Raw genomic sequence first — 14,178 nt, 5'->3', positions numbered from 1 at the left:
AGAATGAGCCTGTAAATGTGCTGCATTCAATATGTCAGCAAATTTGGAAAACTCAACACTGGCCACAGTGCTGGAAAAGGTCAGTTTTCATTCCAATCCAAATGAAAGGCAATTCCAAAGAATGTTCAACCTATCCTGCCATTGTGCTCATCTCACTTGCTAGCAAGGTAATGCTCAAAATCCTTCAAGCTAAGTTTCAACAGTACATGAACTGAGAACTTCCAGATATACAAACTCGTTTGAGGAAATAAAGATCAAATAGCCAATATCCATTGGATCATAGAGAAAGCAAGGGAATTGCAGAAAAACATTTCCATCTGCTTCACTGACTATGCTAAAGCCTTTCACTGTGTGGACCACAACAAACTGTGGAAAATTCTTAAGGAAATTGGAGTACCAGATCACCTTACCTTTCTCCTAGCAAGACTCTATGTAGGTCAAAAAGTAGCAGTTAGAATCAGACATGGAACAACTGAAAGATTTAAAACTGGGAAAGGAGAATGACAAGGTATACATTGTCACTTTGGTTATTTAACTTATATGTAAGCTACATAATTCAATATGCTGGACTGGATAAATCCCAAGCTGGAATCAAGATTGCTGGGACAAGTATCAACATCCATAGATATAAAGATGACACTACCCTAACAGCAGGAAGCAAAATAGAGCTAAAGAGCCTCTCGATGAGGAGAGGAGATGAAGAAACTAGCTTAAGGTCAATATTCAAAAAAACGATTCACAAAAAGACACTCAACATTCATGGCATCCAGTCCCAACACTTCATGGCATATAGATGAGGGAAAAGTGGAAACAGTGGCAGATTTTATTTTCTTGGGCTTCAAAATCACTATGGACCTTGACTGCAGCCACAAAATTAAAAGACACTTGCTCCTTGGAAGGAAGAAAGGCTCTGAAAAACCTGCACAGTGTATCAAAAAGCAGAGACACACTTTGCTACAGAGGTCTGTAGTGTCAAAGCTATGGTTTTTCCAGTAATCAGGTACAGATGTGCGATCTGGACCATAAGAAACAGTGAATGCCAAAGAATTGAGCTTTTGAACTGTGGTACTTGAAAAGACTCTTGAGAGTCCCTTATACAGCAAGGAGATCAAACCAGTCAATCTGAAAGGAAATCAACCTCTGACCCCTGCTGTCTCAGCTGAGGCATCAACTGAGGGCCTCCAGGTGGACAGAATGGATGCTTCCACTGAAAAAGTACCTAACCATGGCAGCTCCAAGCAAATAGTTTGTAGCCTCACCCATGGAGAAGCTCAGAAATGCTGAAGGCTCTGTGTTCCCTGGGTCTCCTGATAACATGGTTGCATTCTCCCCAGCAGCACTGGAGGCCAAGGAAGGGGCATTCTGGGCCCTGGAGGAGGGGGATGGCTCAGGGATCCACTGGGGCCACCGCTTACCAAGTAGGACTGGAAAGGACAGAGCAGGCATATGTGGCAGAGACCTGGTGACTGGGTGTTGGACAAAAGGGAACCAGCTCTCCATTAAGTACCTCATCCAAACTCCCCTGGAGGAGAAGCCCAGTGATAAGTTCCTCTGAGATGGGATGAAGAGAGTCTATTTCATTACCCCCTTATAATTTCTCTGAATGAGGAGGTGGTGGAGTTGGTGGGTAATCACAAACTGTTCCATGGCCTGGACTATCTCCCAGTTGCTTTCTTTGGGGCTGCCTCTCCCCAGCTTCAGTCATGTAGTTCTGGAGGAAATTGACAATCATGTGTGCTACTGGGTCAGGGCCACAGAACCGTGTAAAGTCAATCATAGGACCCCATGGCCCTGCCAGGATGGCTAATCTAGGACTGTACATGTGATCTGAGGTGGGTCATTCAGAGAACACCCTCGAACTCTGATGTCTTCAATCTTTTCTTTCCTTATTGGAGATGCCTTCAGGATATAAAACCCTAGGGCAGGTAGCTTGGACTCCCTCACTAGGTGTAGAAGCCTTAAGGAAGAAAGTTGTCAGGCTAAGACCGTCAGAGAAGAGGGAAGGGAAAGAGCAAGGGTGTGAAATAGAGAATTGATGACTTCTGATTTCTTGGGTCCAGTCACATAGACCTTTGCATTTGCTCCAAGTCTTGTGTCCTGGATTCCCAGAATCATTTCAATGAGTCTCCCTTTTTATTGAACCCAGTTGGAGGTGGGTTCCTCTCAACTGTGATTCAGATTTTGTTCTCTATCCTTCCCAATCATGGTACACCTCCCAGACACAAACAGAGGCACCTGTTTGCTTCAGCACCATTATGAGTGAAACCCTTTTTATTCTTTAATGAGAATAGGGTGTGCAGACCACCAAATACAGTTCACCAGCATCCTGGGCAGGAGTACCCTAAGTGTGATTTAGTGTTTGCTCAGAGTGGCCTTACTGATTCCTGAACAACTCCAAGCATTTATACTGCCTGTGCCAGGTCAATCCTGTCATTTCCTTGATCAAAGACTGAGAAATACAACCTCAGGAAGATGTCACCCAGGATCCAGGCCTCTCTAGATGTCCTCTCTGTGTTCTCTTTAACGGTGGTATAGCAGTGGCCTCTAGAATCCTGGAGAACTCAGAGACACACACCAGTCAGCCTGAGCCCTTACCTGCGACTTCCACAAATATCCAGACCCAGCACAATTCTTGGTTTTATGTCCCTCTTTTGGTAAGTATCAAGGGATTTTTGCAATAGCAGGGGATATGAGAGTTCATCCACAACCAAAAAGGGGCAAGACATGAGGTCCCCATGAGGAAAGGTGTGTCAGAGGGGAGGACTGGGAGTTGGGGATACAGAGGAATGATAAAGAACAAAGTCCTACTGTCAAGCATAAGGAAATATATTAAATATCCAGTCATAAACCACATGAAAAATAATAAGAAAAAGAATATGTATTTCTGTATGTGTATAACTGAGTCACATTGCTGTGCAGCAGAACTTAATGCAACACTGAAGATTAGCCACACTTCAATGGCAGAAAGTGAAGAGGAATTAAAAAGCCTCTTGATGAAAGTGAAAGAGGAGAGTGAAAATGTTGGCTTAAAGCTCAACACTCAAAAAACGAAGATCATGGCATCTGGTCCCATCAGTTCATGGGAAATAGATGGGGAAACAGTGGAAACAGTATCAGACTTTATTTTTGGGGGGCTCCAAAATCACTTCAGTCTTGAAACTAAAAGATGTTTACTCCTTGGAAGGAAAGTTATGACCAATCTAGATAGCATATTCACTTTACCAACAAAGGTCCATCTAGTCAAGGCTATGGTTTTTCCACTGGCCATGTATGGATGTACGAGTTAGACTGTGAAGAAAGCTGAGCACCGAAGTATTGATGCTTTTGAACTGTGGTGTTGGAGAAGACTCTTGAGAGTCCCTTGGACTGCAAGGAGATCCAACCAGTCCATTCTAAAGGAGATCAGCCCTGGGTGTTCTCTGGAAGGACTGATGCTAAAGCTGAAACTCCAGTACTTTGGCCACCTGATGCGAAGAATTGACTCATTGGAAAAGTCTCTGATGCTGGGAGAGATTGGGGGCAGGAGGAAGAGGGGATGACAGAGGATGAGATGCCTGGATGGCATCACCAACTCGATGGACATGAGTTTAAGTGAACTCCGGGAGATGGTGATGGACAAGGAGGCCTGGCATGCTGCAATTCATGGGGTCGCAAGAGTCGGACATGACTGAGCGACTGAACTGAACTGAACTGAACTGAATAAAATTTTTACAAAAGAAAAACAGTGTCCATAGTTCTCCTCTCTCCCAGTTTCTTTCCTTCTGACTCCTGCTCTTTGTTTTCTCTGCAGAGAATGCTGGTTCTCCTCCTGCGTCCCCACAATCCATACTTTATTTAAAAACTTTATTTTGTATTGGAGCATAACTGATTAACAATATCCTGAGTTTCAGGTGGGCAGTAAATGGACTCAACCATATATATCCATGTGTCCTGGTCCCAAAAATACCCCTCCCATCCAGGTTGTCATATAATTAAGCGGAATTCCCAGTGCTCACAGTAACTCGTTGTTGGTTATTCATCTTAAATAGAGCAGTGCCCACAACACGTTCTTGGAAACTTAACTCAGGAACTCTGGGAAGCCTCCTTCGGCCTACACTCACCCTCTTTGGCCACTCCAGGCTTGGGTGGGTAATGTACTCTTGTTCCCCATCCCCACCATCTGTCCGTAGCCCTCATCACCCCGGGTAATTACCCAGTGCCCCAGTGCAGAGCACCTTGGGATGCCATTTGCATGGAATCCAGTGCAATTTTTCCTAGAACCGAGATTTCCTAGAATCCAGTGCAATTTTTCCTCTACGTGGCTCCATGAGTTTACAGTTTTAGAATTCTTGAAATTCCCTCCCTTCCTCAAAGCCTTCTTTCAGCCCATCAGCCAGCTCTGAACTCCCACAGGGAGCTGACATGAAGCCTCCACCCTCTGCCGGGGCTGAACAGTTACTGTGCACACTTTATTCACATTAGCATCCAGCCTCCCCACAGAGGGGTCAGGTATCCGAACTCACAAAGGGGGCACCCGACCAGAGCTAGGAGAAGATGCATCCGAGAACTAGGGTGACCATGTAATTTATCATCCAAACCAGGAAAACTGCGTGAAGGAAAGGGAGACTGTTAATCCCTATGGTGGGAGGGCACACTGGGAGTGTCCCCAGTCATTCTCCTTGTCACATGACTTGTTTCAAGGACCGCTAGAGCTGACTTTCTTTGTTCATCCGTCTGAGAATTCAGATTGAACTGAAGCTTTTTGAACATTGAGGACCTGAGTGTTCCCCTCTCCTTGTGACTCCCACCATGCAGGCATGACGTGGTGTCTCCACATTTATTTCAGGATGATCAGTGTCCCAGACTGGCCTTTACTCTTAAGTGGTTCATCTTGTGGGAAGCTCTGGCCAGCCCCTGGGCTCAGCAGCATCTGTAATAGTGCGAGATGGCCTGAGAGGGTGCCCTCCTTCCAGCAGCAGCCCAAGGGTTCCTGCAAGATCCTATTTGAGAACCACCCTTCAGGGTACTCCCCTCAAATTGAGGATGTAGGCTTGAACTGGGACTGGGTAGTTGATGCCGTTGATGGTGAAGATAATAGAGGGCAGGGTACTGACCACAAAACATGAAACGTAGTGCTGTTATACAGAGAGGGAGAGAAGTTGGCCCTGGAGATGCTTCTTGTGTGTGGAGACTGGGAGTGACCCTGGGGCATGACCCTTCACCTCAGAACCCCGTGGCATGGCGCTAATGAGCTTCTGGATGTTATTGACCAGTCTTCTTGGGCCAATGATCAGTGATGTCCCGGTATCCACAAGTGCCTCCCGGCCTCCAGAACAAACAATAATCTTTCTTTTCATGGAGATGCTGAGAGACAGTGTGACAAAGCGGGCATCAAGGCCACTCTGAGTCTCCCCAGAGCTGCCTCCTTCCCGACTATCTTCTAAACAGCCCTTTGTCTCTTGCTGTCTTTTCCTTTGCTCCCAACATAACACCTTCCTTCACATTCTTGAATGTGGTACTTGATTACACCAGGCTCTTTTGCACCTTGACACAAGCTGGTCTTCCTTCCTAGAGGAGCCCCCTCCCCTTTGACTAGCAAATTTCTTCTCATCTTCCAGATTCCAGCTTAATTGTCATGGTTTCAGGGAAGTCTTTCCCCTGGTGTTTATCAGTCTTTCTTGACAGTCTCTTTATAGACACTTCCTCATGTCTAGCATGTACCAAAGTCACAATTCACTATATGTGTGTCTCATTTCTGTGTATCTGCCTTCTTAGATGGGAGGGCGAGTTTTATTCTCATTACCTCCCTAAAGTGCCTGGCACACTGTGTATGCCCAAGGCTTCTCTGTTCAGTGAGTGAATGAAGACAGTGTGAATAATGAATGAGAAACATCCAGAGAGCTGTATCGTGTGGGGAACAAATAATGGGTCAATCACAGACTGAAGATGGAGGTTTGCGAGGGCAGCAGATTCTCATAGTGGTGGGATAGACGGGCTCCTCTGGGAGAGGGTGTCTGCCAGCACTGCTCCTACAACCAGCTCAGACCCTGAGACCCTGGCCAGGAAATACATGACTAGCCCACAGAACCTCCAAAGGATTGGTCAGCTTTTGTCTGAGGGTATCACACAGAATCCTATCAATTATGCCTCTTGTCCTCGGGTCATTCCTGGATCCCAGCTTCCTGATTCTCTGTTATAGCCCCTGCCCCACTGTGTGCCCATGAACATAGGGTGTCTTTTTTATTATTTGCTTTCATATCTTATGACTTCAGCAAATCTTTCTACACTGCTCAGTAATTGCTCCTTTAGGAGACCAGTTTTCCCCATTTGCTCAGGATTTTTCCTGTTTTTAAACTGACATTTATCTGTACTGAGAACGTCCTATGTCCAAGGTAGCCCCAGACAATTGGTCACCTTATACCTCTGTTCAGGCTGGAGAAATTCTCCCTAATCCTCTGTTCGCCACACTGTAGAGTCCTCTAACCATGCTCCATGCCTTACAGGGCAGTGGGTGCAATCCTCTTCCAGCTGCACAGACCTCTCCGGACCCTTTTAGGACCCTGGTCAGAGCCCTGGTCAGAAGGCCTGGGGATTATGAACCCATTGGTTGTTTGTATATCTATCTGCTTGGGTGTTTGTTTGTATATGTGTTTGTATGTGTGTTTATATGTGTCTCTGTGAGTGCTTGTGTGTCTTGACTAGATATGCATGTTTTTATGTATCTTTGTGTAGGTTTATATGTATCTGCTTGTGTGTTTCCAAGTGTCTGTGTGTCTGTCTGTGTCATTGTGGGTGGTGTATATGTCTGTTTGACTGTGTGTTTGAGAATGTATTTGTGTGTGTCTGCCTGTGTCCGTATACAGTAGCTGGAGCATTATTTGGGCCGACCCTCAGAGGGAGAAACTTACCTGGCCATGTGTAACTCCAGTCTCCGGCATGGATCAATGGTACCCAGTTGAGCGCTCCCTGGCAGTAGGATTTATCCACCCCACATCGTCACACTACCTTTCACCCTGCATGTGTAGGGAGAAGAGAGGGTGGATCCTTGGAGGATAGTAACAACAGCACTGTCTGAGAGCTGTGCTGGTCCACCCATCCAGGCCCTAATAAGGTCCCCATATACAGATGCAGAAACCGAGTTTAGGAGTGATTGAGATCCAGACTGAGGTTGGCTACTGGCTAATGAGCAGCACAGAGGAGGTTAGAAGCTGAGGCACCTGGCTAGGCTCCACTCTTTATATCTTCTGAAGATGCCCTACCTCCTGCGACCTGAGTGCTTGACACACTCAGAGGACACAGTGTTGAAGCATAATCGTTTTCTCCTTGTCCAGCTTGTCATTTTTCAGGAAAATCAAAACCTGGGAGTGCTAAGGAAGTGGGTTCAGGTCACCCAGAGTTGGCTCTGCTGGCCTGTGACCTCTACTGTTCAAAGTGTCCCACACTCAGAATGGACCACACCTCTGTTCTCCCTGTATTGAAATGCCTAATATTTCTTGAACAAGGGGTCCCACATGTTTGTTTTGTGTCCCACACTTTCATTTTCACTGGCTCCTGCAAATTGGGTAGCTGGTCCTGGGCTCCCAGTGGAATGCGAAGGAGGAAGGAAAGATATCCACCATCCTTCTCCTTCCTTCCTGATCAAATTCATTAGCAAATTGATTGCTTTTTTCTCCAACTTGTTTCCTGTTGCCTTCCATTAGTCTTCCTCCTCACTCAAACCCCTAGACCAACTTCCCAGTTTTTAGCCCAGGAGCAGGGTTGTATTCCAATAAAATGTTATTTATAAAAGCCAGTGGTGAAGCCAGGTACAGCCAAGAGGCTAAATTTAACCGGGGTTAGATTATCTCTCAGTATACTTCTTTATCAAGTGTTCTGTAATTTTTGTGCAACTGAAAGCATCTTAAAGCTAATTTGGAGAAAGGGATTGTCCATCTTAGACTTACTTGCTCAAGTAGAAGGCAAAAACAGGCCCAGAAATGGCACCTTGATTCTTCAGGTAGTCAAAGATGGAGATGGCTCCAAAGATGGATATGCTGGAATAATTCAAGTCCAAGATGCCATCAAAAGGTGCACCCTCACACCCGTATTCCACAATGCTTAGACCAAACAGCTGGTCAGTACTTACAAGGTCCCTGATCTGTGGGAGAGAAGAGTGTTCCCACTTACAGATATGTGAGGTGGGGCTAGGACTGGTCTGGGGTGCATTGCCATTAAAACCTCAAAGAAGAAATGAGGCTGGGCTGTGTCTTTGGTGGGCCTCAGATGGTTAGACCAAGCTGGGAGGGGAATTTGGGTTCCCTTTGTGAGAGGCTGTGAATTTTAAAACATCTGCCCTCTGAAAAACACCACCAGAGTGAATCAAATTGGCCTGTGGCTTCTGTCCAGGTGGAGCAACCAAGAGTCAGGTAAGGACCCATTGGTACCCCTTTGTGGACAAAATGAGTCGAGAGCAAGGTAGCCTTCTCTGGCATCACTATGACCTAATAACAGGAATGGACTGATTTCTCTAAGGTACTGTGGATTCTGCATCCATCCAGGAAGACGGAAGCCAAAAACACAGTCTTGCTTGCAGGGATCTATGAAACTACTGCCTGAGATTCACTTTGGAGATATGTGTGTATTTGTGCAAGTGTGTATGAGAGAGAAAGAGCGAGAAGGGAACTACTCAAGTAATTTGTGGAGGCAGGCCATATGTTTTATTAGACTCTCAAAGGCACCCTAGAGTGAGAACTCATTTATCAGGCCCCTTGACATCTCTGGCCTCCAGTGTCCCACTATGGATAGCTGAAGCCCTTGACTGCCCCCAGGGTCCCCAGATCAGTAGTATCCTGTCCCTAAACACTCTACAGAAACTTCAGTCCTGAAAAGCCAACCCAGCTCCACAGTTTACCATATGTGTGACCTCATCAAGGCCCTTGCTGTCTGCACCTCAGTTTCCTCATATGTCTCATGAGTTAATCAGACCACCTGCTGTGTGGGGTTGTTGCAGGATTAAACCAATTATTATCTGAAAGTGCCAGGAACAGTCTGTGAATATAAATGTGGGTGCTTTTTCCCCTTTTCTCACTCCCAGAAAAATGAACCTTGAACTGCTCATGGGCAGAGGAGCTGCAAGTCCACACCTCAAGCCACTCTCTGTGTTAGGTAATCCAATGCTCGTGTGTCACCATGGGCACTGCCTCCCCAGGGACAGGATCCTGTGGGTAAGATGGCCAATATCTATGGGAGTTAGGCTAGGAAGGGTCCTGCCAGATGGTCCTGCATCTGTTTTGCAAGCAGAGGTCACTCCATAGCCAGTCCTGATTCAGCATTTGTTACACTGTTACCCGAACTGTGTCATGAGCAACAATTCCTTTCATCCTGCCAGAAGATATCCACAAGATATTTTATATCATCCAACAACTGTACAAGGAAGAACTGTGTGCTAGGCTCTGGGTTAAAGGCTTCAAAGTCAAAGTTGATCAAGACAAAAGTAGACTTTATCTTAAGAGTGCTAGAAGTCAAGTTCTCACAAACTCATGGCTCCAGGAGGCAGGAGATATGATACTAGGACTAGGTGGCCTTGTTGGAATCTGGGCAGCACAGGCCTTACCTCTCTGGTAAGGCTTACCTTACCAGAGCAGGCTTACGTCTGGGAGCAGCCTTTCCTCCACTTCACTCATGCTGGAAAGCAGGCCAGTTAGCCATGTTTTCAAGAGAATTGGAAGTTTGGATATTTATGTGCAATCTACTGATTTTAATGTTAGCAACTAATTTTTTCCCCAAAAAATAGTGGGAATGAAATCTCCGCAGTGATGTGCTGGAATCAGCCTTCAGTCTCTGCAGGTTTTTATTTCTCGCCTAGATTTGGGAGTGTAGGGGGGAAAGAGAGGAATTTAATTCATGTTGGTTCATTTACAAAGAGACTGAATGCATACTGAACATGTGTGTTTCCTTTCTATTTATAAAGAAAGATCATCAGGGACACACAAACCAACAAAATTTAGCTGCTGAAGATAAAGGAATATATTTCTGATATAATTTCCCCATATGGCCTATGTCATGAAAAATTTTGTCTGCCAAACCAAACATACAAAAAAAATAATTTTGAAATGTCTTCCCAAAGAAGACAAAACAATTGTGGCAGCCAAGTAAAGACAATCATATTTAAAGACTCATCTAGGATTCCCAGGGCCTATTCCTACATGAGATCTATCCATGACTGTCCCTTGAATACAATAGGAGCCTCTCCTGTTACCCGGTGTGTATAGATTGGGCCCTGTGACTTAATCCTCATTTTTGCATGTTGTTTAAATTCAGTTCTGGTGGTTAAATCCAAACAGGGGGAATATGACATCACTGACAAATGACACACACATATGCCCTTTGAACTCTGGTGTTGGAGAAGACTCTTGAGAGTCCCTTGGATAGCAAGGAGATCAAACCAGTCCATCCTAAAGAAAAATCAGTCCTGAATATTCACTGGAAAAACTGATGCTGAAGCTGAAGCTCCAATTATTTGTGCACCTGATGGGAAGAACGGACTCATTGGAGAAGACCCTGATATTATGAAAGATAGAAGGCAAGAAGAGAAGAAGACATGATGAGATGGTTGGATGGCATCACCAACTCGATGGACATGAGCTTGAGTAAGCTCCGAGAGTTGGTGATGGATAGGGAAGCCTGGCATGCTGCAGTCCATGGCGTTGCAAAGAGATAGACACGACTGAAAGGACTGAACTGAGCTGAACAAATTGAGAACAAAGAGACTGATAAATCTAACTGCATCAAGTTGGTGACTAGCTGCCCATAATAACACATTACTTAAGTGGCTTTAAAATTCAGAATTATGACTACATTCAGAGTGGAATATCTTCTAAGGAAAAAACAAAAATCCTGCCCATCCAAAAGAAAATCAAAGAAAAATAGGAAAGAAATCTGAAACTATATTCAACAACTTATTGTTCCTCATAACTTCTGTTATTATGACAGAATCATATGTATATTAACAGGTAAAAGCAAGACAATACTTAAAACTAATGTTATGAAGTAAGCCTTTCAGTGGCTAGAAAAACAAGTTCACACAAAACATAAAGAAGTTTAATTCAAACCCTGCTGTCTTAAATCTTGAACTGAAAGCTTAAGTTTATACCAACTAAATATATTCATTTTTATTTTATTTTTTTAAGGAAAATGTATACTTCCTACTCTGACCACTGTAAAGCCTACAAGCAATGACAACTTGATAACAGTGACTATTCTGAGGTCTAACATGTAGCTTCTAAATACATTTCCCATCAGACGATGCATGGATTCTTAAAGAGATGGCTGATTTCAGGACTGGGTAAAGAAATGTGCAAAATAATCTTGGGGATCGTGAAGGATCAGAAAGCTAAGGGACGTCAAAGACCAATGGGGACTGGACAGAAAGTTTAGGAATCCAAATGAAAAGGCCAAACATCTACCAGTTTGTTGGGAAGAATGATGTTTCTGCTTCTCAACACACGGTTTATGTTTGTCATAGCTTTCCTGCCAAGAAGCAAACATCCTCTGATTTCATGGCTGCAGTCACCATCCACAGTGGTTTTAGAGGCTAAGATGAAGAAATCTGTCACTGCTTCCACCTTTTCTCCTTCTATTTGCCATGAAGGATGGGGCTATATCCTATGATCTTAGTTTTCTAATATTTAATTTTAAGCTGGCAAAATATGTACAAATGTTAATGGGCAACATCTAATTTGTCACTGTGATAGATTGCCAGGGCACTGACTCAGCATTCTGAGCACTGAGAAAGGAAAAAAAATCATCAATATTTATGCTATTTTTGTTTCTATTAAGCATAGGTTATGTAACTACAAACAGTTCCAGGAAAACAAGCTAGACTGACCCCTCTGGGGGTGACGAGAGAATGATATAGAGCAGTTACAATACAGATGAAGCCTCACTCACTGGCCTGCAGCTCAGATCCTGCTGTGGAGGTCTGATTCCTAATAGACCAAGGACTGGTACTGGTCCTGGCCCACTGTGCTAGTATTGTGGACTCCTGCTCTAAACCCAATAGTGGGACATTCTGTAAGACAAACCACCTTGCTTCCTTCCTGTTTCTGAACAAACAAACAAATGGCATTAAAATTGGGAGAGGAACAGTTATTTAGTAAAGGAGAACAACCAAGTGCAACATATGAACACATTCTTTCAATAAACAGTGAAAACTGCTTTTTGAGAATCAGGGAAATTTGTACATGGACTGGATATTAGGTGTTGATTTTACTGGGAACAAATGAACATTTTTTTCCACATCCTATCATTTTACCCCGAATACTCATTATGTATATTTTGTGAAATGTTCATCTTGTCCCTAAAACACTTCAGGAAAAATGAACAAGGAGTAAAAGAGAGAATGAAATGAGGGTCTGTCTTGATTTAAAAACAGAAAAGCATATCTGTTATGGATTGAATTGTGTCCACCCTTGACTCCCAATGTGATGGTATTAGGAAGTAGGGCCTTTGGGAGGTACGCAAGTTGACATGGGGTTTTGATGGTGGTCCCTCATGTTGAGATTATCCTCTCCCTCTTTTACTTTCTTATTCTCTCTCTTCCTCCTTCCCTTCCCCCACCACAAATGAGAACATAGCAAGAAGAAAAAGACCTGATGCAAGTCAAGAATGTCTTCATTGGGAACTCAATTGTCCACAATCTTGATGTTGCATAGTCTCCAGTCTATGACAACCTATGGGACTAAGAGGTTAGTTTTGTAGTTATTGATGCTGAATGATGAAATATAGGGTTCATGACACTCTTCTTTCTTATATTTATTATGTTTGAAATCGTTTGGTAGTAAGAAGTTTATAGAATGAAGTTTCTGTCTTAGTGATACCCTGAGAGGCCCAAGATAGCAGATTCAGGCAGGTCAGCGATGAGTGAGTGTTTGGAGGACCACATGTTCCTTACTCCTACTCTTCTCTTGTCATCTGAAAATCATCCCCCACCCCCATACCTGACAACCTTACCTCCAACCCTATCTGCATCTCCACTCCCCTGCTAAGCTACTGAGTCATCTAGTTGGAGATCTTGATTCGTCAGGACAGGGTCTGGAAGGACAAGTAATGCAGACATCTTAAGAAAGAATGATCTGGGCAGACCCCTCCTTGGTTTTCCCTTCTTTAGTGCCATCTTCAGGTGAGGGATAGGGCCTGGGTAGAGAGGAAGCCACAAGTGATGCTGCAAGGATATTTGCAAGAGAAGGGAGGAGGAATTCACAACCCAATAACCAGGAGGTGGGCAGCTGAACAGGACCCAGGATGGAAGGAAGAAACACTGGGAAAAGAATAGTGCCTACCTAAGGGCCAGACCTACCTGAGTCTTCCTGTTAAACTTGGAGGTTGTGTCCTTCCTGCTTTAATTTCTGCTCCAGATGTGGAGGGGCTAGAGCTGTACTCTCTGCTAATGAGTCACAGGGAGATGGACAGCCTGCCCCAGGAGCCCTTTGATTCCACTCTAACTGTGGGTATCATCCCAAGCCAGAGAGTAAATGGCAGGTCATCCAAAAGAATACCTACTTTAAATAGTATTTAAAATACTGCAAAATTTGTCTAAGAGTCCTGGCATATCTTGTTCCCAGAATTTTTTAGGAGAGATGATTCGTTAGCCTAATTTGGGTTCTGCTGAGGAATCTACAAGCTACCCCATTGGTAACTTCTGGCTTATAACTACCTGATCCCAGCCCAGGGACCCAGGAACTCTGGTTCCCAAGCTATGAGAGTTCCAGGAAGGGAAAGATGAGAGAAAGCTCAATTGCATCCACTGCTGGATAGCTCTAAGATGTCTTCAAACACCAGAGTGGAAGCTCCTTTCCCTTTGCCCCTCAAGTCTGGTTCCGATTTTATCAACAGACCTGCCTCCATGTAGCAGCAGGAAAGCAATATTCAGGGCTGTTTCTTCTGGGTTCCAGGCACAGTGGGGGCCCCCAGCTGTAGTGACCCCAGGAGGCAGTCCTGCAGGTGGTGACTAACTCACTCCCAACTCAGAATCCAAAGAGCTCCTGCTCCTCATTCACACAACACAGACCTTGGGTGACTGGATAACATGTACCTGCATTCAAGTGAGAAGCATTCCTTTCTTAGCCTTCTGGTAACTTAGATAAGTGTCTTATGTTTCCTCAGGGAACCCCTCGCTGAGTGAGGCTGGGGTCTGAGACTAGCCTGGATGAAACTGATGTG

General features: G+C 44.5%; 1 protein-coding gene across 1 annotated transcript; it reads right to left on the bottom strand.

Annotated features, from left to right (window-relative positions):
- Window positions 1-2,402: 2,402 nt before the first annotated feature.
- LOC113885754 (pregnancy-associated glycoprotein 1-like) lies at window positions 2,403-9,338 on the bottom strand. The gene is made up of 5 exons (XM_027531364.1): window positions 9,306-9,338; window positions 7,923-8,116; window positions 5,202-5,343; window positions 5,007-5,114; window positions 2,403-2,552 (listed from the first exon to the last, which is right to left on the bottom strand). Exons 1-5 carry the CDS (start codon window positions 9,336-9,338, stop codon window positions 2,403-2,405), a joined length of 627 nt encoding a protein of 208 aa, XP_027387165.1.
- Window positions 9,339-14,178: the final 4,840 nt, after the last annotated feature.

The sequence above is a fragment of the Bos indicus x Bos taurus genome, chromosome 29 (assembly GCF_003369695.1).
Source record: "Bos indicus x Bos taurus breed Angus x Brahman F1 hybrid chromosome 29, Bos_hybrid_MaternalHap_v2.0, whole genome shotgun sequence".
NCBI classification, from domain to species: Eukaryota; Metazoa; Chordata; class Mammalia; order Artiodactyla; family Bovidae; genus Bos; species Bos indicus x Bos taurus.
The sequence above is the reverse complement of the archived record's forward strand: the minus strand, read 5'-3'. Positions and strand labels throughout refer to the sequence as shown.